Source organism: Eublepharis macularius, chromosome 4 (assembly GCF_028583425.1).
Source record: "Eublepharis macularius isolate TG4126 chromosome 4, MPM_Emac_v1.0, whole genome shotgun sequence".
NCBI lineage: Eukaryota > Metazoa > Chordata > Lepidosauria > Squamata > Eublepharidae > Eublepharis > Eublepharis macularius.
This window is the reverse complement of record NC_072793.1, coordinates 105,549,019-105,572,650: the sequence shown is the minus strand read 5'-3', so window position 1 is coordinate 105,572,650 and position 23,632 is coordinate 105,549,019. Positions and strand designations below refer to the sequence as shown.

The 23,632-nt window shown below is 43.4% G+C and overlaps 1 protein-coding gene across 1 annotated transcript; it reads right to left on the bottom strand.

Annotated features, from left to right (window-relative positions):
• Positions 1-16,354: 16,354 nt before the first annotated feature.
• LOC129329240 (protein BTG1-like) lies at positions 16,355-18,077 on the bottom strand. The gene is made up of 2 exons (XM_054978712.1): positions 17,663-18,077; positions 16,355-17,002 (listed from the first exon to the last, which is right to left on the bottom strand). The coding sequence occupies exons 1-2, from the start codon at positions 17,778-17,780 to the stop codon at positions 16,650-16,652; spliced, it is 471 nt and encodes a 156-aa protein (XP_054834687.1). The 5' UTR covers positions 17,781-18,077; the 3' UTR covers positions 16,355-16,649.
• Positions 18,078-23,632: the final 5,555 nt, after the last annotated feature.

Sequence of the window (23,632 nt, the reverse complement as noted above, 5' to 3'; positions counted from 1 at the left end):
GGAACTCAATGTAACACTTTTATAGTATGAATTTTCCGAGCAATCTTCCCTCAACTGCACAAGTGAAATGTAGTCATGCAAATATCAGGGGAAACTATTGCATGTTGCTTGAGATAATATTAGGAACCCCACAACCCCTTCTTTCCCTCCTTTGATTCACTTCACCTCTTATATACTAAACAAAAATTGTGGAAGACACAAAAAGCCTAATTTCAATTTTACCCAAATTTGGAATGATTATCTCGAGGACTAAACCAGCCCAGGCTATGAATACAAAACAAGATGCTGGATCAAAGGAAGTAAGACTTTCAGAATAACTTAGAAGTTGTAAAGATAATATTCAAGGAGTTCATTAACAACACTGTTCTGTTCACAAAACAGAAGATTTCCTTAAGGGAGGGTAACAGACAAATCTGTTTTGCAGCTAATACTCAAATGGAAGTAAGTCAAAGGAAGTAAAGGCTGCTGAAGTAAAGGACTTAAAAGCAAAAGGGTGTTTGTTTTTAGGTCACTTGGGCTGGTGAAATGCCCATTTAGACTGACACATGTGATGGACCAACTGGAAACAGTTCTGCTCAATAGAACAATCATTCAGTACAGCAGCTGGTAAAAGGACGTGGGCTCACTGCTGTTTTCAGTAATATTTCATCAGTCCTGGGAAGGAACAGATGCAGCTGAATTAAAGACAAACACATTAGAGGATAAAAGCAGAAGGCCACAAACCACAAGAGACTCTGGGTTACAGTGATAAGGCTGTTTTAGGAAAGATGCAGTTGGTGTGGCTGCTGAAATTCACAAATAGTATAATTCAGGTCAAATATAGATATTGTAACAACAGTTTACTCAGCAAAGTCGAAATAAGAGTGCTCTTGTCATACCTACTGTGTTCATTCATTTTTAAAGTTTCCATCTGCTGTTCCATGTGGTGTAAATGCTCATTCTATATTCTTCTGAGGTTTGTATTCTCACAATATTTTCTTTAATGTCCTTAGGACAAACTAGTTTAAAAATCTGAGTGCAAATAAAACTCTGATATATAATGATATGTGTAAGCAACAAATGTTTCTGCATCTTAAATGCCATGTGTTCCCCATTTGGCTACCAGGAAACACGTGTGTAAGACTCCTGATGGTCCACCACTCATCGTCAAGACCTCATGCTAATGAAGACTGGAATAGTAGGCCCCGCTTCTATATTATCACTTAAAGGGTGGAGGAGGGTGCCCCCAAGTCATAGCTGACTTATGGCGACCCCTGGCTGGGTTTTCATAGCAAGAGACTAACAGAGGTGGTTTTGCTATTGTCTGCCTCTGTGTTGATGGTCAAATAAGCTTGGGTGTGGTTCCAAAGCATAAATTCAGAAAATTTCATTCCTCATTCCATTCACCACATGTTAATCGCGCGCGCGCGCGCGCGTGTGTGTGTGTGTTACAAACTTTTAAAACAAGCAACCCTATCGGACTGCAGTGATTTCAGCCCCTTGGAGGTAGGGATCCCAATCTCTGACCACAAATACATTCATTCATTCATCCCCTGGTGTCTAGCGAAGCCATAGTGAGCCCATTTGCCTATATTGGTTTAAGTTTCTATGTTCTTACAGGCCCAGTTTGGCCTGACACCCCAGGAGTGGAATGTGCAGCTCAGTAATTAATTGCACCTGGAGCTGGTTTCCTTGAGAGACAAGGGAGTGTGGGCTCTGCACGTACGCCTTCTCAGCCTAGCAATGCTGATTACAAGGTGCCTCTGATTGGCTGGCAATCTTAGAAAAGGATGGCTCCTCGCTGTTCAAAAAACGCTCGACTATGCCACACACACTGAGATGTTGGTGAACTATTCCATGCTATGTTAGCATGTGCGAGACTTTGCTCCAGGTCAGGCCTGAGACGACTCCCTGCCTGGCATGGGTTATGGATTTGTGAGTATGAGCCTCAAGCCTCTTCAGAAATGCAAGTTAGCAAGCTTATGTTTTTAGTCAGTTAGCTATAGTAAAGAATAGTCTAGCTGTTTGTTGTTTTTATGCCTCTTGTTGGTACCTTAAAGGGAGTGGTTCCTGCCATCTGCATACACTCCTCCGAGTTAATAAAACATCTGTTTGTACAAGTCTTGTGCCTGAGTGCTTGACCATTCATGTGCAAAATCTTCCAGACTGAGAACCCAAGCAAATAAGGGTGTTCAACCTTCTCCAGGAGCTGCCAGAGCTTGAGGGCTGTGGTAACACTTGGAACCGTAGCTAAACAGTGGGTGAACTCCTTGATAGCGGGGGATCCCCTGCTCCCACCTTCCCCCCTCCCTGCGACTGCTTACCTGGTCAGCAGGGGAGAAAGGCGGGGAACGGGCCTCCCAGGCGCACTCCTGGGGCCAGATATCATTGAACCACCCTGAGAGCGCTCCTGTACTTTACGGAGGGGCGATTTGGGCTACAAAGGTATCCCACCTGCATGAGGACATCATTTCCTGGTCCTGCCAGTGCAAGACCACATGCACACAAAGCACAAACACAATGAGCATGCCAGGAGCAACAAGAAGGTAAGTACCAGGTGTCCACCTCTTGCTAGGAGATTAAGGGGATGTGGTAACCTTATGTGCAAGTGTGAATTCTCAGGAAAGTGGAAGATTTCAGGAAAGGTTTCTTTGACCCACTGGGGCAAACAGAGATAATAAAAATCATTTACACAGCGGTGAGCTCTTTTTGGCTGATCCTGTCTAGGCAGAAGTCACTCTCACACCTGGGCTCCAGTTGAAAGCCATTACTATGCATCACCATGTGGAGGGACCAAAGGCTGCAGACCTGAACAAAGACTTCAAGGTATCGGGAAGTTTTAGAACACAGTAACTTCTAAGTTAAAGAACCTGCCTTAGAGTCTCTCTGCACAAGACATCTTACACAGGAACACTCAAGTGAAAGATCTTACACTTGTTCTCCCATTGCGGATACACATGCACTGCTAGGGAGACAGAGTATACTTGAATATAAGACCATACAGAAAGTAAGTCACTTGAGCGTCCCTGTGTGAGAGCTGTCTTGTGTAGAGACTCAGAATAAGAGCTGCTATGACATGAACAAAATGAGGGCCGGAAAAACTGCAAGTTTACAGCTTTCTTTGGGGCTCTCTTGCACACTCTGTTGCTCTGCTGACAGCGTGCATGTGAACGTAAAAAATGCTTTATACGTTTTAATATTGATCATTGTTCTCTGTACAACATAGACTTCCACCCTTTAAACATATTAAATATTTAGTTATTTAATTTCCTTTATACCTTACCTTTCTCTGACCCAAAGTGGTTTACATCATTCTGCTCTCCTCCATTTTTTCCTCACAACAGCCCTGTGAAGTAGGTTAAGCTGAAAGTACATGACTGGTTCAAGGTCATCCAACAATCTTCCATGGCAGAGTGGGGACTCAAACTATGGTCACCCAGATCCTAGTCTGTCACTCTAGTCACTATACAGTACCAGGAAAAGGGGGAAACTGGTCAGCAACTTGCTAATTCCCCAGTGGTGTGCAAGTGCTGTAAGCAATCCTTATGGTAGCCATATGATAGGTAGCAGGAGACACAGGCATGGGGCAGAGCCTTAGAATGGCAATGCAAGGAAGGGTGCTGGGAGCCCTGGCCCTCTCAGCAGGTAATTCCTACAAAAATCAGGTGGTGGCAGTGTACCGAAAGAGGCAGAGACCCCCTCCAAGTGGCACGTTGCCGGGCAGAGGCATGGACAGCTGGTGCCCAGATGTCTCAGAGGGCAAGATAGAGCAGGGCCCATGGGTTATCTGAGGATGTTGGAGATTCATGAGCAGATATCCAATCTCTTAAACTTCCCTAAATAGCTATGTGGGTGAGTTGGTGTGGTGGTAGAATTTGGATCAATACCATGGTGCTGGTTGAGGAGAGGTTTAATAATCCCTGGCACCTGGTGAACCTTTCTCGGCATAAATCTATCCTTCTATGGTGCTGTTTCCTCAGAACAGAAAACAAATGGGTTGCTTAAGATGAAGGAAGTTTCCTTAGGATCGAGAAAGGCTTCAGACTGCTTCGTGGAGTGGGAAAATACAGGCCAATGTTTTTCTTATGGGAGTAAATAGTACCACAAAGGGTGGGGATGTAATCCTACCATACCTAGTGCTATGAATCTCCCCTTCCTCACATATTATTTAAAGATTTTAAAGAGACTGGAGATCCAGCTTGGATCTCCACTATTTTGTTACATGCTGCTAACACATCTGAGAGAAAGATAAGCTTGCCCCCATGTTACAGGTCAATAAAGGCAGGTTGGGGCACCCAAAGATCCTTTTACTCAACTAAAAAACATCCTTAGAATATTTATACAACCATCAGAACTTCTCAAGACCTGTTATACAATGCTGCTACTGGAGCTGGTGCAGGGAGAGCTATGGCATCTTTAACCCATCCTCCCAATTTTTCTGACAAAAATACCCTCCACCGTCTTGACTACATTGGGAAAATGAGAGAATGGGACAGATTAATAGTTCATTCCCACCTCACCAGTCTTTTAAACTGACCACTGCACTGTATAAGACAATGAAACTACATGTAATGGACACTTCCACTCTAAGAGTGACCTTCTTACCATTCACAGCAAGAGTGTTGCTTTAATAACAACAACAACATTCAGTTTATATACCACCCTTCAGGACAACTTAATGCCACACTAAGAGCCAAACTAAAAGTGACATCTTACACAGGTTGGACACTAGTCGGCTTCCATTGCAGCTGTAATGGAAAGCCAAGCTGTAAAACCAGGGCGCCTACATTTCCCATCAAAACTTGAGGGAAGCCGACTAGTGTCCAACCTGTGTAAGACGTCACTTGTAGTTTGGCTCTCAGAGCAGTTTACAAAGTGTGTTATTATTATCCTCACAACGATCAACCTGTGAAGTGAGTGGAGCCGAGAGAACTTTCAGAGAGCTGTAACTGACCTAAGGTCACCCAGCTGGCTTCAAGCAGAGGAGTGGAGTGGAGAATCAAACCTGTTTCTCCAGATTAGAGTCCTGCCACTGTTAACCGCTACACCAAACTGGCTCTTTGGGGGCGCCATTGCAATAAGAGCAAAATTCTCTTTACGCTAGGGTCCCTTCTTGCATATGTATCCTGTCTATCATAATGACCGTTGATATATAATCAGCAGTAAGTGCTCTGGTCATTCCCAGGAGATATTAAAGGTGTGAAAAAATGAACAAATTCTTCTTAAATATGTTTTAAATTATACATTCCATAAGATACAAAAACAACAAAGAGATAAATACTGCTCTGATGACTAACTTTTTATAAAGTCCCATAAGATGCCATCTGGCATACAGAAGTGCTAATGTGAATCAGCGTTGTTGTTTTCTCCCTTCCTCCCCTTTTCTTTGCAGTTCAAATGGATTGATGTGTGTATGTCAGATATCATTCAGGCATCGACCCAATCCTTTTCCGCTTAGATTTAGCACATTTTTTTTGCTCAGGGAAATTAACAAGACTGTTTTCTTTCCATTTTATTCTCACCACCCTGGGGAGTAGCTGAGGCTGAGAAATAATTGTCCCGTGCTTATCCAGAGAGCTTTGAATCTGATAGTGCACTTTAAGTTTCCCCATAGGAGCAAATACCATCTCCCTGGTGTCACTTGAGGTCAGGAAAGCGGCATGGTAGGAAGCCTTAAAACCTTCCTCCACTCATGCTGTAGTCCCAGTTGGACCCCTGCATGCTACCCTAGGATCCATATGAAGTTGACCATGAGAAAGCCAATACCAATGACAATAAGAGAGCTGTCACCATCTGGCAGTTTTTTTGTCTATGTGATTGGGCAGTAGCCAGCACGGCTGAGGAATCCATCATTCAACGATGCAGGAAAGTACAATGAAAGTATTGTATTCTACTGTACTGAAAGTACATTGAAATGCCTATCAAATTGATTTACTATTCTGAACATGTGTCATTATGATTTTTAAAAACCTAAACAAATTATTGACACAAATAAAATATCTATACACGTCCCTGCTTAACACCGCTAATGCTGCGGGCTTAACTCTACTAAAGCTTATGTCACAATAAATAACTTAGTCTTTAAGATGCAACAAAACTTCTTTTAGTTTTGGCTGACAATATAAGTATACTAAACACCATGCTATATAATACTATTTCAAAGCAACAACAATATAGTATAGAGTTAAGAACCAGAGTTGCAGAGGAGTTAGCCCTGTTAGTCTGTGGTAGCAAAATCAAAAAGAGTCCAGTAGCACCTTTAAGACTAACCAATTTTATTGTAGCATGGGCCCGGCACCCGTGCTGGCGACTCCGCCGGCCGACTCATGGTTGTGAGTGAGAAGTCACAACCGAGAAAGGGCCCTGCGGCAGACCCAGATGCCAACTCTGCCCCTGTATCTGCCCGGGGAATGCAATTGCAGGACCCAATGGCATCGGCTGCACTGTCTCTGGCTCTTACAGCTGCTCATCCTCCAATCTGATATATGCCCTCATGTGCCAACAATGTCCTTCTGCTCTGTACATTGGAGAAACCAGCCAACCTCTACGCAAAAGAATAAATGGACACAAATCTGACATTAGAAATGGAAATGTCCAGAAACCAGTGGGAGAACACTTCTGCCAGGACATTCCATCAAGGACTTAAAGGTCGCTGTAGTTCAACAGAAACCTTTCAAAAACAAGATCCAGCGGGAGGCTGCTGAACTGGAATTCATATGCAAATTTGACTCTGTCAAGCTGGGACTGAATAGGGACTATGAATGGTTATCACATTATCACAGGTAACAGATTTCCTTTACAGAGGCGTGGTCTCGGGGAGCCCAGTGACGCCTGGTGTGGGCTTTCGGGGACCACAGATCTGTTTGTCAGATGCATCTGGCAGGGAGAGCTGTGGTTATCGAAGACTCATACCGCATTGGAATTGGATGGTCTAGCTATTTGGCTGCTACAAACTAACAGGGCAAACTCCTTTGAAGCCAACTGATCCACACACCAAAAGGAGATGTTTACATATACTAGCAAAGGAATGTTTTGGTTGCACCCTCCCCTTTCCCCCCCTAATTGCCTCTTCTCTCTCCTCCCCTTCTCTCCCTCCTCTTCTATATTTGACCAGTCTCTGTATCATGCATCTGATGAAGAGAACTTGATTCTTGAAAGCTTATGCTACAATAAAATTGGTTAGTCTTAAAAGAACCAAAGTGTTTGCTTAGGGAAAATTAGACTCTTTAAACAGAGGAGCGCAATGACATAAAACATGGAAGGGTGCAAGCTTTAATTCCCTTCCTTCATTTCACACTCATCCCACTTAAATGTGAACAGGTGGACTCTTGCATAATTAGGTGAGCCTTGGGCATTTTTTAGATGACAGGAAGATCAGTTCCTCAGTCAGGGATCCTTCATCACAAATTTCTTGCTCCCTCTCTGTTCCTGTGTACATCTCTGTTGCTGTTGTTTTTTAAAACTTCTGGGAAATGGGAAGCCTCCACTCTGCAAAACAGACAGGCTGTCTGTCATGAATGGAGCCTATGAGGGCTACACTTTGATTTTGTCTGCCTTCCCTACTAACATGGCAGCCCTTCCTGCCGTAGAGAGTATGCAATCAAAATCTTTTACATCTTTTCCCAAAGCTTCTAGGAGGTATAACCATATGAAGAATTTAGAAAGCCCAAAAACTTTCCCCATGTTCACCTCTTTACCTTCTACCAAACCTTACAAGAAAGGCATTTACTCACTGCTATCATCAGGTGTACACCATCTCACTGGAATGGCTCAAACAAGATTCACTTCACCTTGTCCAAAATAAGACAGTATGTGTTTGTGGGAAATGTTCTGACCAGATGTGGCAATCAGGGATGGTCTGGTTGACTAACATACCTGTTGCCAGGGATCATTTCGAGGGGGAACACGCAGGAACGCAGTTCCGGCAGTTCCCCAAAGAGGTCACATGTCAGGTGGCCCTGCCCATCTGACTCTCAGCCATTATGGGCCCGTTTCAGCCTGGATTGGGGCTGAAACGGCCTAGATCGGGCCTCTGACGGGTGATGAATCACTCTCCCACTCAGCAGCGGCCTGATCCTGACTATTTTGGGCTCCTTTTCGGCCATTTTGTGCCCAATTTTGGCCCTGAATGGCCAGGATTTGGGTCCAAAACAGCCAGGATAGGTGATGTCAGGAGGTGTGGCATATGCAAATCAGTTATGCTAATGACACACTTCTGGTGATGGCAAGGAGCGTGGCATATGCTAATAAGTTATACTAATGAGTTCCTCCAGCTCCAATTGACCCCTGCCTGTTGCACACATATCTGCTCAGAAATTTTCTCTCCTCGCTGCCTCTTGCCTTCTGCACCCAGCTTTAGAGAAATGGTAACTTAAACATATGCAGGTTAGACATATTTGCAGGATAGAAACACCAACATAAAAAATATTAAAAGTCTTGTTAGTCCATTTGAAAACAGTGGGTTGGATCCAGATGAAATTTTCCTCTCATGGAAGACACTTCTGTCAGTGCAACAGACATTCTTACCTCCACTCTCCCCCTGCTGCCCATTAAACTCCCAAAATGCACGTTCTCAGGAACAGCATACAGGGCAAATTGTAGGTCTGCAGCAGGAAGAAGGAACTGGAGGAAATTATCCCTCCTCTTATGTTAGTGGAAAATTGAGTCTAGATCTAACCCATCTGAACCATAAAGTAAAACAATGTATTTATTAGGACCACTTGAAAGCTAGTTTCACAGATCTCTTCCTGAAACTGAAACAAAGAATCAGTTGTCCATCTCCTGAAAATTATTCAGATGTTACTAGTTGAGGGCTTGTGTATTTTTGAAGGGACAATGACCATTGGCTCCTAACACTTTTTGGACCGCTTGAGATCTTGTGTATTTGACACTAACTTCAGATCCGAAGAGATGAGACACTGTGAGAGTCATGATCAGATTTACCCAGCATCTTTTTAAGCCTAATGATTTGGATCAGGGCTGGGCAGAGATGGAAGAGAAAGTTTAACCCTTTCACTTCTGCTCAAGCCCTTTGGTTCAAGCCCATTGGTCATCTTCCCTGCTGCTCCCTCTGCCATCTCTGGTTCTGTCTCTGTCCTTGCTGCCACCCAATTCTCACCAAATAATGCCTCTGTCCTCTTTGCATCCCCAAGTCACTCTAAAACTAGCGCAGCAGTCATTCATGCCTTCTAGGCCTTCTTGAACTCTCATGAGAGGAAGGATTCTAGTGAATTTGGGAAGCTTTTGGATATATCAGATGAGAAACATCAGCTCCTCCATCTCCTGAATAGGGATTGCGTTTGTAATGTGAGAGGAGCATAGAGTGAGGGTGGCAAGGATGAAGGGAGGTTGCCACTCTCCCAAAACCATCTCACCTTGTGGATAAACCAGGCCTGGAAACTAGTCATCCCACACAACTGTATCCCTTTATAAAAATAAAAATTGGCAAAAGACAGATACCCAGGCCTTTCCCCCTTACCTTTAAAAGACTAGCAACTAGGGCTTTTTTTCTGTGAAAAGAGGTAGTGGACCTATTATCACATGCGTGCGCAAAGCGTGTGTGCACGCCACCAGAAACACATGATGACATCACAGGAAGGCGGCTTTCTCTTCCTTTCTTCTCCCTTCCGGCATGCCTCTCAGCCAGCCAGGCGGTGGCGGCACCTCAGGAAGGAAGGTAAAGAAAGGGAAGAAGAAAGGACATGGAAAGAGAAAGGGAGGGAGGGAGGGAAAGGGCAGGGAAGAGGCCAGGGGAGCAGGCGGCCAAGGAGAAGCTCCACCCAGGGAGATGGCCCACGGGTGTTTGGGTGCTGGAGGCGGGGCCACCAGCCACATGATCTTTTTTCAGAGGTGCCAGATCTCAGATCCTGGAAGATCCTGGGAGAAAAAAAGCCCTGCTAGCTACATTGTGTGTCTCCAGTATTACTTAACAAAACCGTGCAAGGACAGAAATGCTAAAACCCCTTTACTTTCCCCATATTGACCTAAGCTGAATCTGGGCATTCAGCTGTAAATGTTCTTTCAAAGACCAATGGAAAACTGATCTATGATCCATGAGCTTCCTGAAATTCCTGAATCACCACCTTTAGACAGCTGTATACTTGCTTTATCATACTTTTCACCAGGAATTTCTTGTTTGTCTTCTTTCCTCTACTCCCCTTTTTGTTTCACAACTACTTTGAGGAAGCATTCTGTGAAACTTAAAAATTAGTTCATTCCTCTGCGCCTTTAGTTGGTCCTAATAAGAATACTATGCCTCTGTGACTGATAGAGGAGCAGAGACAACAGTGACATCACAAAACACAGGATACTAAAGTCAATGGTGTAAGCACATTTCACATTTTGGACTGAACAGTGAAAATTAGTCTAAAAGCAGGGGAAGAGCCAGACACATGTGTTTTTAATGATAGAAGATAACGTTGAGTTATAAAGTACACCAGAATCTCATGCAACAGCTGCACATTTATTGTACCTCCCCACCCCACAATCACCTGAAAAGACACTCGTTCAAAGACTCCAGTGTCTGGCCATTCCAGCACTCTTGGTTAGAGGTGGGCACGAACAGCAATATGAACCAAAAAAAAGCCACGAACACCCCAATCTGCTGTTTGTGAGCAAGCTGTTCATGAGGCTCCACTCCTGGCGAACATGTGTTCATTCCAAGCCCTCTTCGTGGCATTTGTCAGCCCTTCGTAAAGCCAGAGAGTCTGGTGCCTTTCAATCAATTCCCCTGGCAACATAGGCATGGACGGTCTGAACTCTGTCTGAACTCCTGGCTTTCATTCTGGCTTGTAACCCCTCAAAGTAGCTTCCAGCAGACAATCCAGTTTTTGCCACTGTGAAGAGAACATGACATGAAAGGGGGAGACCCAGGGATCATGCCTTTCCTGGGGTGCAATCTCTCTGAAACTTGGGGGGTCTTCAGAGGACAGTGAGGACTATTCCCCCTGCAAATTTGGTGGGTATTGGACATTGGGAAGGTCAGTTTGTAACTCCTCAATTAGCTTCCAGCAGACAGTCCAGTTTTTGCTAGTGTGAAGAGAAAATGACATGAAAGGGGGAGACCCATGGACTCTCCTTTCCCCGGCTCAAGTTCAGCTAAGTCCCAAGGGGGCCATTCTGGCTCCCACAAACTTCCAACTAGGAACATGTTCGTGAACATGCCATGTCCGTCGATGTTCGTAAATCCCTGTTTGTGGAAGGCAACGAACATCGTGTTCGGGTTTTTCCCCCCGGTTTGTGCCCATCTCTACTCTTGATACATTTCATTTAATTTTAGCTAAATGCCATTTTGTCTCAGTACCATTTTAAGAAAAGGTTCAAAAATAATGCTGAGTGTGCACAGCAATATCCATGCAACCATACTCCACAACTTTGAGCAGGGATTGTGAGGTTGTCAATGGTGGCTGCAGACATAGCTGAAATGACACATCTGGTAATTTAAAAAAAGGAAGTAAACAAATTCCTGCAAAGAAATGCAACAACATTCAAGAAAGACAGCATGAGGCCTCTTGCATCTGTGGTGACTGAGCATAGAACTTGGGGGGCAGGGGGCAAGGAAATGCTTGGAAACAACTAAATGGTGAAGTGGGTCTGCAGATTGCAGTCATTCTGGTCAGTTCCTTTGGTAAAATGGTGATATCAGAGATCTTGTTTCACATCTGCATGGGTATCTAAAGAGCCCTCAAACTACTTTATTTCCTCAGAGAGATGTACTATTTATGCTTGAGGGCTCTTTAATCATACATTTGTTTAAGGCTAGAGAAATCTAAGCTGACCACCCTCCACTCTTTGCAAAGAATCATCTCCTCCTCCTCACCATAATCAAATCAGAAAGCCTGTGGCTTGACTCAAGACTGAGAATCTGATTGTTTCTCATAACCTGTAGTTGCTGTTACAAAGGTAACAGTGTCAGAACATCCCATGTCTCCCTCCCAAATTATACCAGGAGATATTTTCCTCTTCAGGCATCAAAACAAGATAGGACAGTATTGTCTTGTCAGAATAAGTTACACAGTAAGTTATTGCAGGGGGAGGGGAAGCAGCAGCCCAAAGTACTGACCAACTGTTATACTTCCTGTTTGCAGATCTGATGCACCATGAGAATGAGAAAAACTGATAGTTATGAAGCTGCTGTATGTGGAACAATCCACAAAACTATTCACATGACTTTTTTGAGCCACGGTAGGCTAATCTTTTGGCTTTAGATGCAGCTGTGCATTCTTTGCTTGCTGTTGCATCAACTCTTGCCATGAAGTTCCAACTATCTGATAAAGTTCTACCCAGAGATGACTTTTAAAAATGACCTGTTCTTACTGTGAAATTCACCATATTTTCTGTTGAATGTTTGGCTCTCTACACTTCCAGCTTTCTACTTTTTGAAGGCACCAATCTCCATTATGTAATACTTAGTATTCTGCAGCAGTTATGAGGCCCTAAAGAAAAACTCACCTCAAGAAAGGCACATAGTATCCAATTATATTGTGAAATGCCCAAATCTTTTTATTTATATGAAAGAAGACAAAATAATCTATGGTGGATATTAATCATATAATGAATATTGTTGAGAAATACTGGGATTTATTGTTGCATGTTTCTCTTTACAATTGTTAATCACCATTGTATGTAAAAAGTTTCTTACCTTTTTCATCTCTGCTTATCACTAATGCTGATTTTTTTAAACATATTCTGGCATTTACTATGTGATTTTTTTTTGCAATTGGATTTTATTCCATTTTCCAAAACTTTTGAAATGAGGTATTTGTTAAACAAAAGCAGCCTCTGGTTTGAGATAGAAATTTCATGCTCTGGATCATACAGGCTGCTAAATCATTGTATAGTTTGTGTTGAAAGTATAAGTTTCACAAAACATTTGTTTTTTTGGCTTTTATTAGTATTTTGGTTATTAAGAGTGATTATAAATAGTCCAGTACATTTGAATGCTGTGGATAAAATGGTATCTTATTATACCTACTTTTCCCTGCTGAATTACTGGATAGAAAAGGTTGGACATTCAAAATAAAATATTTTAATCCATGCCTCCTAATTTTTATTTTTGAGAGGAAAATATATATTTTATATATATATATAGTTCTTTACAAGAACTATATATAAAACACTACTAGAAACTTTTGCATAAGAAAAATCCAACAAAAGAAATTAATGCAGAAAAATGCATTATAGAATAATGTTTTCTGAAGGTGAGGTGTTATCTAATTCAAAAAACACTTCATCTTTATTAAAAAACCCTCATATTTTAAAATATTCTAATTTTATTTTCTTCGCTTTTATTTCTCTTCCTCTCTAAGCTACCCTCTTTGTAATCCTTTTTTATTTAATTTTTGTACAGCATTCAGGAATTTTATAATTGTCAATTCTTTAAATTATATCAACTTGGACCATTATTGTATTGGATACAAGTGATATTTTAGATATCATAATGCTAATCTTGGGACTGAATGTTCTTGTGAAATCAACAGGCTTTCAAAAAGTTGATATTAGCTCTAAAGTGAAAATTCTGCAGAGCCGTATTATTAGTATAGATATATACATACTTAAGTGCATATTATTGGATTATTAATAAATTGTTAAGTCTTCCAAGCAAACATTTCTAATATACATATTTTTATGAATAAAATCTAAATGACTCTGAACCATCATACATCTTTTCACTAAACAGAATGGAGAATAATATTCTTTTTAATAAGGACATACTGTGCCAAAGACAATACAGGTTTGTCTTAATTTTACAAAAGGCATAAAAAAAGAACTGTGTATTTTGGGTTTTTAAAAAGTCCTTGTAGTATACATGTCCAAGTAACTACAAATCATTATGGGAATTTTTACACTTGATGTTCAAAACTATTTATGCTTAGTGCATAATGCAAACACTACACCATCACTGCAGGGATACATAAGCCCTAAAATCTAGATTTAATTTCTTCTCCATGTTCTCTCACACATTACCTCATGACATATAGTCTACAAAATATATTAACTTACATTTTAGTGCCATATGTGAAAAATGTTTATATAATAATTTAGGTGTAATCCTGATCTCCTGTACAGGTGACGTAGCCCACCAAAATTTTATTTTGTAAAAGGCAATTAGAAAGAAATCACAGTGCAAAAGTCCGATCAATATCTGAATTCCAGTTGCATTGCTTACTTGAAATGTCTTAATTTTCTATAGTATAATTTTTATTATGAAAAGTTTGCAATACTATTTATCAAACTGATGTACTCTTTTTACAAATATAAAACTTAAGAAGCTAGCAAATTTTAACACGTCTCTCTGAAAGTATGTCTTCCTTTTCAATGGGTTCCCCCAAATCTGGTTTTTAGCATCTTTATAAATAACTTTCTTTGGATATCCATTTTATAAAATTTTTGAGACTTATTTCCTAGTAGCTACACTTGCCACTGGATTTACTTCAGAGTAAGTTCCATTAAAATACAATAGGGACACCACCATTCAAAAACAGAGAACATGCATGACGCATTTTAAAACTAAAAAGAGTCCAGTAGCACAGACTAACACGGCTAACTCCTCTGCATTTTAAAACTGTATTATATGTTAAGTGTTCTAGCTTTTTACAATAATCAATTTTATTAAAGAGAAATCCTTTTGGAATATAGCTATTAGATTGTAACTGAATGAATGTTAAATTTAAGGTATTTGTAAATCTAACAGATTTACAGGAAGTTATTTGTTCACCAGAGTCTGAAGAATTATGTGACGTTTGCCCAGACTTGCCTTTTCCGCGTTGATGCAACGTTTGTTGATGGTATGCTAACATGATGTTCTCTTTCACTAGCTGCAAGATTGAAAAGATGGCTACTGTGGGGTTTTTATATTGTCTGTTTGACAGCAAAGCATCAATCCTATGAATATCTAATAAAGATTATGACCTAATTAAAGAAAAAAACAAACTATTATACTTACTAAAAGGAGAATTGGATGCATTTCTGGGACAGCATCCTTTTCACTCCTACAAGCTTCTTTTAAAACTGAGAAGAGCTTCATAAACATTTTGTAACAAGGCATGGGGGAAAGTAAAAAAAAGTCATCTACTAGCCATGCTGAAAGCTCTTTGGATCCTAGCCTCTAAATAGATGCCAAAGCAATTATTGCATTTGAGGCTCTGTTTAAAATGAATTCTGAGATGATTTTAAAGTTCAATCCTATTTTAAAATAGTAAAAAAAACCCCATACCTTCTAAAACTGTATTAGGATATAGATCTATCACACCCTGGCCCTACACATATTACATGAAAATAATTCTCCCTGAAATGCTTGGGATCAGGGTAGAACATCCCTAGCCCATTTGATTCCAGGAAAGCTTTAACAATTATGCTTTGAAGAGGTCTGTTTTCACATAGGTATTTTTATCCAATATTCATTACGGTATCACCACATTAAAAAAGTATTTTACTGAACAAGAGACATGCACTTCTATTGCTTCACTATAACACATCTGATTTGATACTTGACAGCTGTTTGTGAATAAATATTACTCTGGATATTTACATTAGGAAAAAGAGCTCCATGGGGCAGAGTGGTAAGCTGCACCACTGCAGCCCAAGCTCTGCTCACGACCCAAGTTTGATCCTGGCAGAAGCCAGATTTAGGTAGCCGGCTCAAGGTTGACTCAGCCTTCCATCCTTCCAAGGTCGGTAAAATGAGTACCCAGTTTCCTGGGGGTTAAGTGTAAATGACTGGGGAAGGCAATGGCAAACCATCCCATAAAGTCTGCCAAGAAACGTCATGATGCGACATCCCCCTCCCCCCCTTGGGTCAGTAATGACTCGGTGCTTGCACAGGGAACTACCTTTATCTATTTACATTAGGCAAGTAATATTTGTTCCATGCAGCCATGTTTATGACCCTGAAAATGTCTGTGCAGCCAGTCACTGGAGAGGTTGAAAAATGCCAATTGAGTAGAATGTCTAGCCTCTGCCCATCTGCCTTGCCTCCCTACTTCCTCCCCCCATTATTGTTCTAAAAGTACAGAGATGGTGGTGGTGGTGACATTGTGTGTGTGTTATGTGCCGTCAAGTTGCCTCTGACCAATGGCTACCCTATGCATGAAAGACCTCCAAAAGTCCTATCATTAACAGACTTGCTCAGATCTTGCAAACTGGAGGACGTCACTTCTTTTATTGAGTCAAGCCATCTTGTTTTAAGTCTTCCTCTTTTCCTACTGCCTTCTACTTTTCCTAGCATTACTGACTTTACCAGAGAATCTTGCCTTCTAATAATGTGACCAAAGTACCATAACCTCTGTTTTGTCATTCTGGCTTCTAGGGAGAATTCAGGCTTGGTTTGATCTAGATAAGATCCTTAAAGATAATTCATGCTTTTTTAAAAAAAGAGTTAAATTACTTTCATTTTTATTACAAATAGCCAAGGATTTTTTCCCAAAATATAACTCTGTAAAACAATCATCTTGACTGTACAATTTCATTTACAGTATACAATCCAGAAAAATTACACAGTTAAAGAACTGCTTTTTTTATACATTAGCCCTTGGCCACAAAACAGAAGAATTTGGCAGTACTACTACAACTTTAATGACTATAGGGTGAAAATCAACATATCAGTTACACCATCTAACTTCATTATCAAAGTGGGATACATACATACATCATTGTACAGGGCAAGTTAATTTTTAACTGGAAACTGTCATCATGTTGTAGTTCTTGGAAGGGCTGGCTCTGCCAATTCTCCACTCCTCTTTACAGCTGCTCCTGCTCTCAAGAGCTTTAGTGTTCTTCACTGCTGGCTGAGGGCCTTCGTAGAGGACACAGATAGAACCGTCTTCTCCTATACGATAGGACACCTCAAAGGGGTCTACCCACAGAGTTAGTTCGCTGGGCAGGAGCTGGAAGAGTCTCTCATGGCTCAGTCCGATAACGCCTGCTGCCTTCCCTATCAAGGGGTCCATCTTATGATTGATCCTGATGCAGCGATACCCTGAACCTTTGGACGGCATCAAGGGAAACCAGTGGTGCTTATAGTGGTCTGTGAATGGGAACAAAGGGGGAGGGGAAGAGTTACAGCCGCACAATGGGGAATTCCTCAGGCAGCTCGCCGTCTGCCTCAGCCCCTTCCCCTCCTTCAGCTGCCCATCTGTACAGGGACTCAGAACGCGGGCCCGAGGGGGAGGAGGGAAATTAGTGGAGGGAAAAATGGGCGAAACCGACAGGAGAAAAGGAAGAAACCCATCCAGGCACCCGAAGTGCGTGACTTCCATCAGTGTGAGAAAAGCCAGAAGAGGCGGCGCTGTGGGGCTCCCAACGTCAACACGGGGCGCGTGTTGTTTGTGCACTTAAGCACCCCCACCCACCCCCCAATTCTTAAGAGGGGAGAAGCAACCGTCCTCATTCGAGGAGGGAGAGCGTCGGCTCGAGACGCTTGTGACGGACAGGGGAGCAAAGAGGCACAGGGGCACTTGGGGAACCGATCGGGATCCTGAGGGGAGCCGAGCGATCCGGGGATCGGGGGGGGGGAGGAGGTCTGGCGAGTGCCAGGACGAGGGGAGGGGGCAGCTCAGCTCCGCGCTTCCTCTCTGTGGCCGGGTCAGTCGGTTCTCCTCCTCCCTCTGGAGGCGGCGGCGAGACTGCCCCACACTCCACGGAAGAGACTGCGGAGGAGCCCGTCTTCGCCCGCCCGCCGCCTCACCTCGCAGCGCCTCCTGTAGGGACTCGCTGAAGCAGCGCAGCTCCTCGTCGTCGATGCCACCGGGCGTCCGAAGGAGGCGAGTGATGAAGCCGGCAGCCGTGGAGATCTCCGTCTTCATGGCCCTTCCCAACTCGCTCTCTCTGGCCTTTTCTCGCCTCTCTACCAAGCTGCTCCCCTCGCTGCGGTCGGGAAGGGCGAAGGCTGGCAGCCGCTCCAGCGGAGGGGGCGCGTGAGGAGTGATTGTGATGTTGCGGGGGGGGGGCGGTGTGTGTCTATGGGGGGGTCCCGGGATCCCGATCCGCGCCGCAGGCCCAGTTCCTGCCACCCGCTCGGCGCTGCTACCGCCTCCGGGACCAAGCGCGAGGAGTAAACAGACCGAGAGAGGCAGACAAGAGGCGGCCTCCCTCCCCCCCACCGCTCACACACTCACGGGCAGGGGCGGAGCCAGCGACAGCAAATAGCGCTGCCCTGCAGCTGCTACATCACAGATACCGGGCGTTCCCCCTGGAGGACGCCAAACCGCTCTTCCCGATTGGACAATAGAGGACAGCCCCCGACTCGCGATTGGCCGTGAGCAGCAAAGGAGGGAGCGGTGAAGAGAGTTGGTTAAGGCCCTTGTTCCTTACCTCTGTGGGTGACAACCCCCCCCCCCGTCCTGGGCGAGGGGCGGGGCTTGGCTTCCCACCAATGGAGCAAGAATGAGCTTCTTTGCCGCCTCCACCAGCGGCGGGCGGGGGGAACAGAGGGAGAGAGGCTGAGTGAGAAGCGCCGGAAGGGTTTGTTTACGCTCTCTGTGGAGTCGGAGGGGCGAGCGGGGCTGGGCGAGTTCCGGGGGGGGGGGCGCGGCGGGGCGGTGTTTACACTCCCTGGGTGAAGTAATCCTTGCGAAGGGAGGGAATGGCGTGACGTCTTTCTGATAGAGAGCCCAGCAGAGCGCCCTGGACGTGCGCGATAGGGTGTTTATCAAACTCATAGAAAAGGTGGGGCAAGGAGGGGGAGCAAAGGCTGGGTAGAGTCCCGGGCAGACCCGGGCAATATCAAGAGAAAAGCGTAAATACATTTATTATCTTAAGGTATTATTATTATCGTCGACATTACTTACTGTTATCATTTGAAAACAAGGCTACTAATAAACGGAGTTCAGGATACTTTTGCTGACTGTTTTTCTCGCGTCCTTGTTCCAAGGAGCGTGCCGTTGTTCTCCCCTTTTAGCCTCCAAACAATCCTGATACGTAGGTTAGGCGAAGAATTTCTAACCCAACCCACCCATATGAAACGTGTGGGTGAAATATCACGCAGTAGCATTAGGCACGCCAGTTTCAATCCCAGCATAACCGAATGCAGGAGGAGGATATAAAAGGTTTAACTTGTGGGGCTATTCTAAGGATCGCCGACATTGTATTTTGAACAGTTAAGAATGGCACTATTACTGCTTTGCAATAACGTTTGGCATTCAACAAGTAATTCAGCCATCACAGCATCTAACTGCACTGGCTGAGTTACCCATAAGGAGTTAGTGGTCTGTCCCAACTCAGGAACTTCCCAGCCTACAAAAAAAAAAATGTGACTATATGTAGACCAAAGGGGGAGGGGGCTACAAACTGCCTGATGAGGATTAAATACCTTCCAGGAAGGAAGAAACGTTGAGAACAGCTGAAAGTGGTGGTGTGATGCTAGTGGTGGTAGTGAAAGAGGAGAATCAACTACCACATAGCTTGAGAATCCTGGAAATGTATTGAAGGATCCCAAATTGTCCTGTATACAATTGTTTAAATGAACTTTGTTATTATGTTGTAACTTTGTGGGCTATGGAAGCAAACTAAATATATAGATTTATCTAGTGTATAGATGCTATTTATGTTGATGTAAACATAAAGCTGCTCCCTGGGGTTTCCAAAGGAAGCATGATTCATCATAGCCTGATTCACAAACACAGTTGTACAGATGTGATTCAGAAACACATCTTGTCCCAGTGTAAGTTAACAGTTGTAAAATGTAAAAGACAGGTATGTATCCACGAGAAGAGAGACCTTAGACAAGCCTGGGATGTTTCATAATAGGCACACTGGAAACCCCCAAGGAATTGTGGAGACCTCCAATGCAAAACTTATTTCTTCAGGATAATATAAATTCTTGTTCAGTCCAGTTTTCCCATTCCCTTTGTTTCACGTCTTCCCTTAAAACACATATTGATCTGCATGGCAAATGTAATATAGCTGAGATGGAAGAAATGCTTAATACATCATCTGGTCCACTTATGGACCATTTTGACTTGGTCACAGTGAGGGATATTGATAGGATCCTGGGTTCTCTAAAGGCCACCACTTGTGGAGCAGATTCTTGCCCATCTTGGCTGCTAAGATCATTTAAGAACCAGATAAATGAGGAGCCCTTGATATCTATCATAAACCAGTCACTAACTTAAGGAACTTTCCCTTGGCCACTCAAAGAGGTGGTTATCAGTCCACTACCTAAAAAACCATCCCTACACAAAAAGGATGGGGCCAATTATCATCCCTTTTCTAATATGCCCTTACTAGGCAAAATGGTTAAGAGCAACAGCAGAGCACCTCCGGATATTCTTGCATAATTTTTATGCTCTGGAGCCTTTTCAGTCTGGTTTCAGATGAGGCTATGAGATGGAGATGGCTCTGGTGGTTTTAGTTGATGACCTCCATCTGACTAGACAGTCTGTGATTCTTTGTTGCTCCTCCTGGGTCCATCTGCAATCTTTGATAGTAGATCATGCCACCCTGTTGAGATGTCTGGAGGCTGATGCAGGTATCAGAGGATGTGTCTTGGACTGGTTTTAATTGTTCCTTATGGAATGGGCTCAAAGGTTCCTGTGGGAATTATTTTGTGGGATCTCACAAGACACAAAGCCTTTAGTAGAAATCATTTGTATCTATGGAATTTGATGTCATCAATATGCAGAAGACACCCAGCTCTACATCATCCAAATCACTGAGTGATGCAGTAGAGATCTTGGGTTGTTGCCTGACAGTGTTACCAGAATGGCTATTTTATAGGGGAAATTAGCAAGCAGTTCGGCTTGAGCTAGCGCAGATCTTAACCAACTATACCAGAGTCAGTCTATCAGATTACTCAGACAAGAAAGAGGAGGCTAATACTTGAATAAATAATGTTTACTAAAAGTGTGGCATATGCCTGACATAGCACTTACATACAGCAGGCATACAAGAACTCAGAAATAAAGGTTGGAAAGAGTTACAGAGACATTTGCATTAGCAGGAACCCACTTGAGATCGATGGAATAGAGGCAATACATTACCAGATCATGGTGAGGAGCAGAGATTCCAGCAGCGAGGTTGGGGGGGGGGTGATGTACAGTGCCATCTGGGTTGGGGATGGGGCGCAGCGCCTGGCCGAGCATGGCGCCAGGCACTAGGCACGGCACCCAGCACCAAGCACGTATTGTCAGGCAGAGCTTGCTTAAATAGCCAAAATGTGTACTGAGGCGGAGCCCTGCGGGGCTGGCCTGGGTCTTAGGGCAAGAGAGAGAGAGTCCCTAATCCAGGGAGGCAGAGGGCAGGCAGGGGTGACAGAGTCCATAAGTCATACAGTCAGGAAACAGGCACACATGGCAGGGTCTCTGGTTCAGGAGATAGGCATTGACAACAGAGTTCATAGTCCAAAATGGGGAGGCTGGCACAGATGGCAGAATCCCTGATTGTTGGTAACAGAGTCCATAGTTCTTAAAGGGGGTAGCTGGCTACAACAGCTGTGGTCAAATGGCTGAAAGCAAACAAATTGAAACTGAACCCAGACAGAATGGAAGTGATGCTGGCTGGGAAGGCTCAGGTCTTGAAGGACATGTTCCCCACTTTTGATGGGGTCCAGTTTACCCTTGCTGAGTTGGTAAAGAGCATAAGGGATTATACTAGATCCAACACTGCTGTTAGAAAAGCAAATTAATGCAGCTGCAAAAAAAGAGACCTTATTCCAACTCAGTCTAGCCTGGAATCTGGCCCCCTACCTTGACATGGCCAATCTGGCCACCTGGATCCATGCCACAGTAATGTCAAAATGAGGCTACTCTAATGTACTCTGCATAGTTCTCCTCTTGAAGTCAACTTGGAGACTCTAGTTGATGCAGAACATAGCATCTTCATTATTATTGGGATCTAGGTGGAGCATACATATTTCTCCTGTTCTGCAGTCATCAGCTACCCCTCAGTTACTGGGCTCAATTGAAGGTTTTAGTTATCACAAGGCCGTTCATTGCCTTGGTCCCTCATATCTACAGGCCCACCTCTCTCTCTATACTCTGCTATGGGAGTTTCACTTATCTGAATGGGGTCTTCTGAGGAGTCACCCTCAAATAAAATTGGTAAAACCAACAATTACCTGTACATGTGCATTCTCTGTCATGGTCCCCAGCTTATGGAATGGCCTGCCTGATGAAAAGCCCCCATTCTCATGGCTTTCCACAAACTATGTGAAATGGAATGATTTAGGATGGCTTTTTTTACACAGGTAAAAGGGCTGTACTGTAAGGAAATAATGCAGAAAGACAAGGGCTGTGGACTGTACTACTGTACACTTTCTGAGTAGTTTCTGCATGGTTAAATGGTGGTGGAGAGTGCCCTCAAGTTATAGCTGACTTATGGCAACCCCAGGCAGGGTTTTTCTCGCAGGAGACTAACAGAGATGGTTTGCCATTTCCTGCCTCTTTGTTGGAGGTCTCCCATCCAATTACTAACCAAGGCTGACCCTGCTTAGTTTCTGAGATCTAACAAGATCAGGCTCGCCTGGGCAGAGTGCATTGTTTAATATGTCGTGTTAAATAGCTTATGCTTTGTTTCAGCATTGTCTTCAGCTCTGTATCTGATTTTGCTTGTATTCAAATTCCTGCATTTCATACCCTTTTTGAATGTTTGATTGTAAACTACTTCTGGACATTTTTTCTTAGAGTTGATGCTGAAACACAAGAAGAGTACTGTTGATGCTTTTGAACTAATCCTAGGACTGTTGATTTAGAAATTAAATCCACCATATTCAATAGCATTTGCTCCTAAGTAACTGTACATAGAGTTGAAGTCTTGATAGTGTAATGTCATGAAGTGAGTGCAGGCGAGAATCTGTCAACAGACCATATTGCTTCCTTGTTACCGATAGGGTTTAATTTATAAATTAAAGACAATGAAAACAAATCTACTTGGTCCTCAAGTAGATCAACCAACTGTTTTGGGAAATTTCTGGAAATGTGGGAGCAGAACCTGGGGAGGATGGAGTTTGGGGAGGGAAGGGAGCTCAGCAGGGACGTGATGTCATAGGGTCGACCCACCAAACTGCTATCTGTTCCAGGGAAACTGATCTCTGTAATCTGGAGATCAGTTGTAATTCTGGGAGAACTTCAAGCTCCACTTAGAGGTTGGCAAGCATATTTACTCAAGGTTTTTGATTTGAAACTTTGATTTGGATCCAGACTAAATTTTCCACTCACACAAGGCACTTCCGTCAGTAGAACAGAAATTTCCTGTCTCCCCCCCTCCTGCTGCAGTCCACCGAGCTCCCTGAAATGCTGCTCCTGGGGGACGGGGCTCAGGGGCAGCGGAAGAAGCAAATCAGGGATCTGCAGCAGGAAGGGAATTGGTGGAAATTAATCCTTCCTCTTCTGTTAGTGGAAAACTTAGTCTGGATCCGAAACCTATCCCAAGTGTGCAGACGAATGTTATTGTTCAGTGGTAAGGAAGGGCAGGCACCCAGTGCTTTTTTGCTTGCTTCAAAGAAGTCAACAGTATTATTGATGCACAAAATAAGTCCAGTAGCACCTTAGAGACCAACCAGATTTCCAGAGTATGAACTTCCAAGAGTCAAAGCTCCCATTTTCTAGACACTACTGTACAAATACATGATGGAAGCATTAAAACCACCTTATACTGGAAACCTACTGATCACCAGACATATCTACATGCCTCCAATAACCATCCTAAACTCACCAAAACA

Coding starts and splice junctions, on each gene's coding strand:
- LOC129329240 (XM_054978712.1), bottom strand. CDS start 17,780: ATGAAGACGGAGATCTCCACGGCTGCCGGCTTCATCACTCGCCTCCTT. Junction 17,003..17,662: donor CCTACAGGAGGCGCTGCGAG/GTGAGGCGGCGG, acceptor TCCCATTCACAG/ACCACTATAAGCACCACTGG.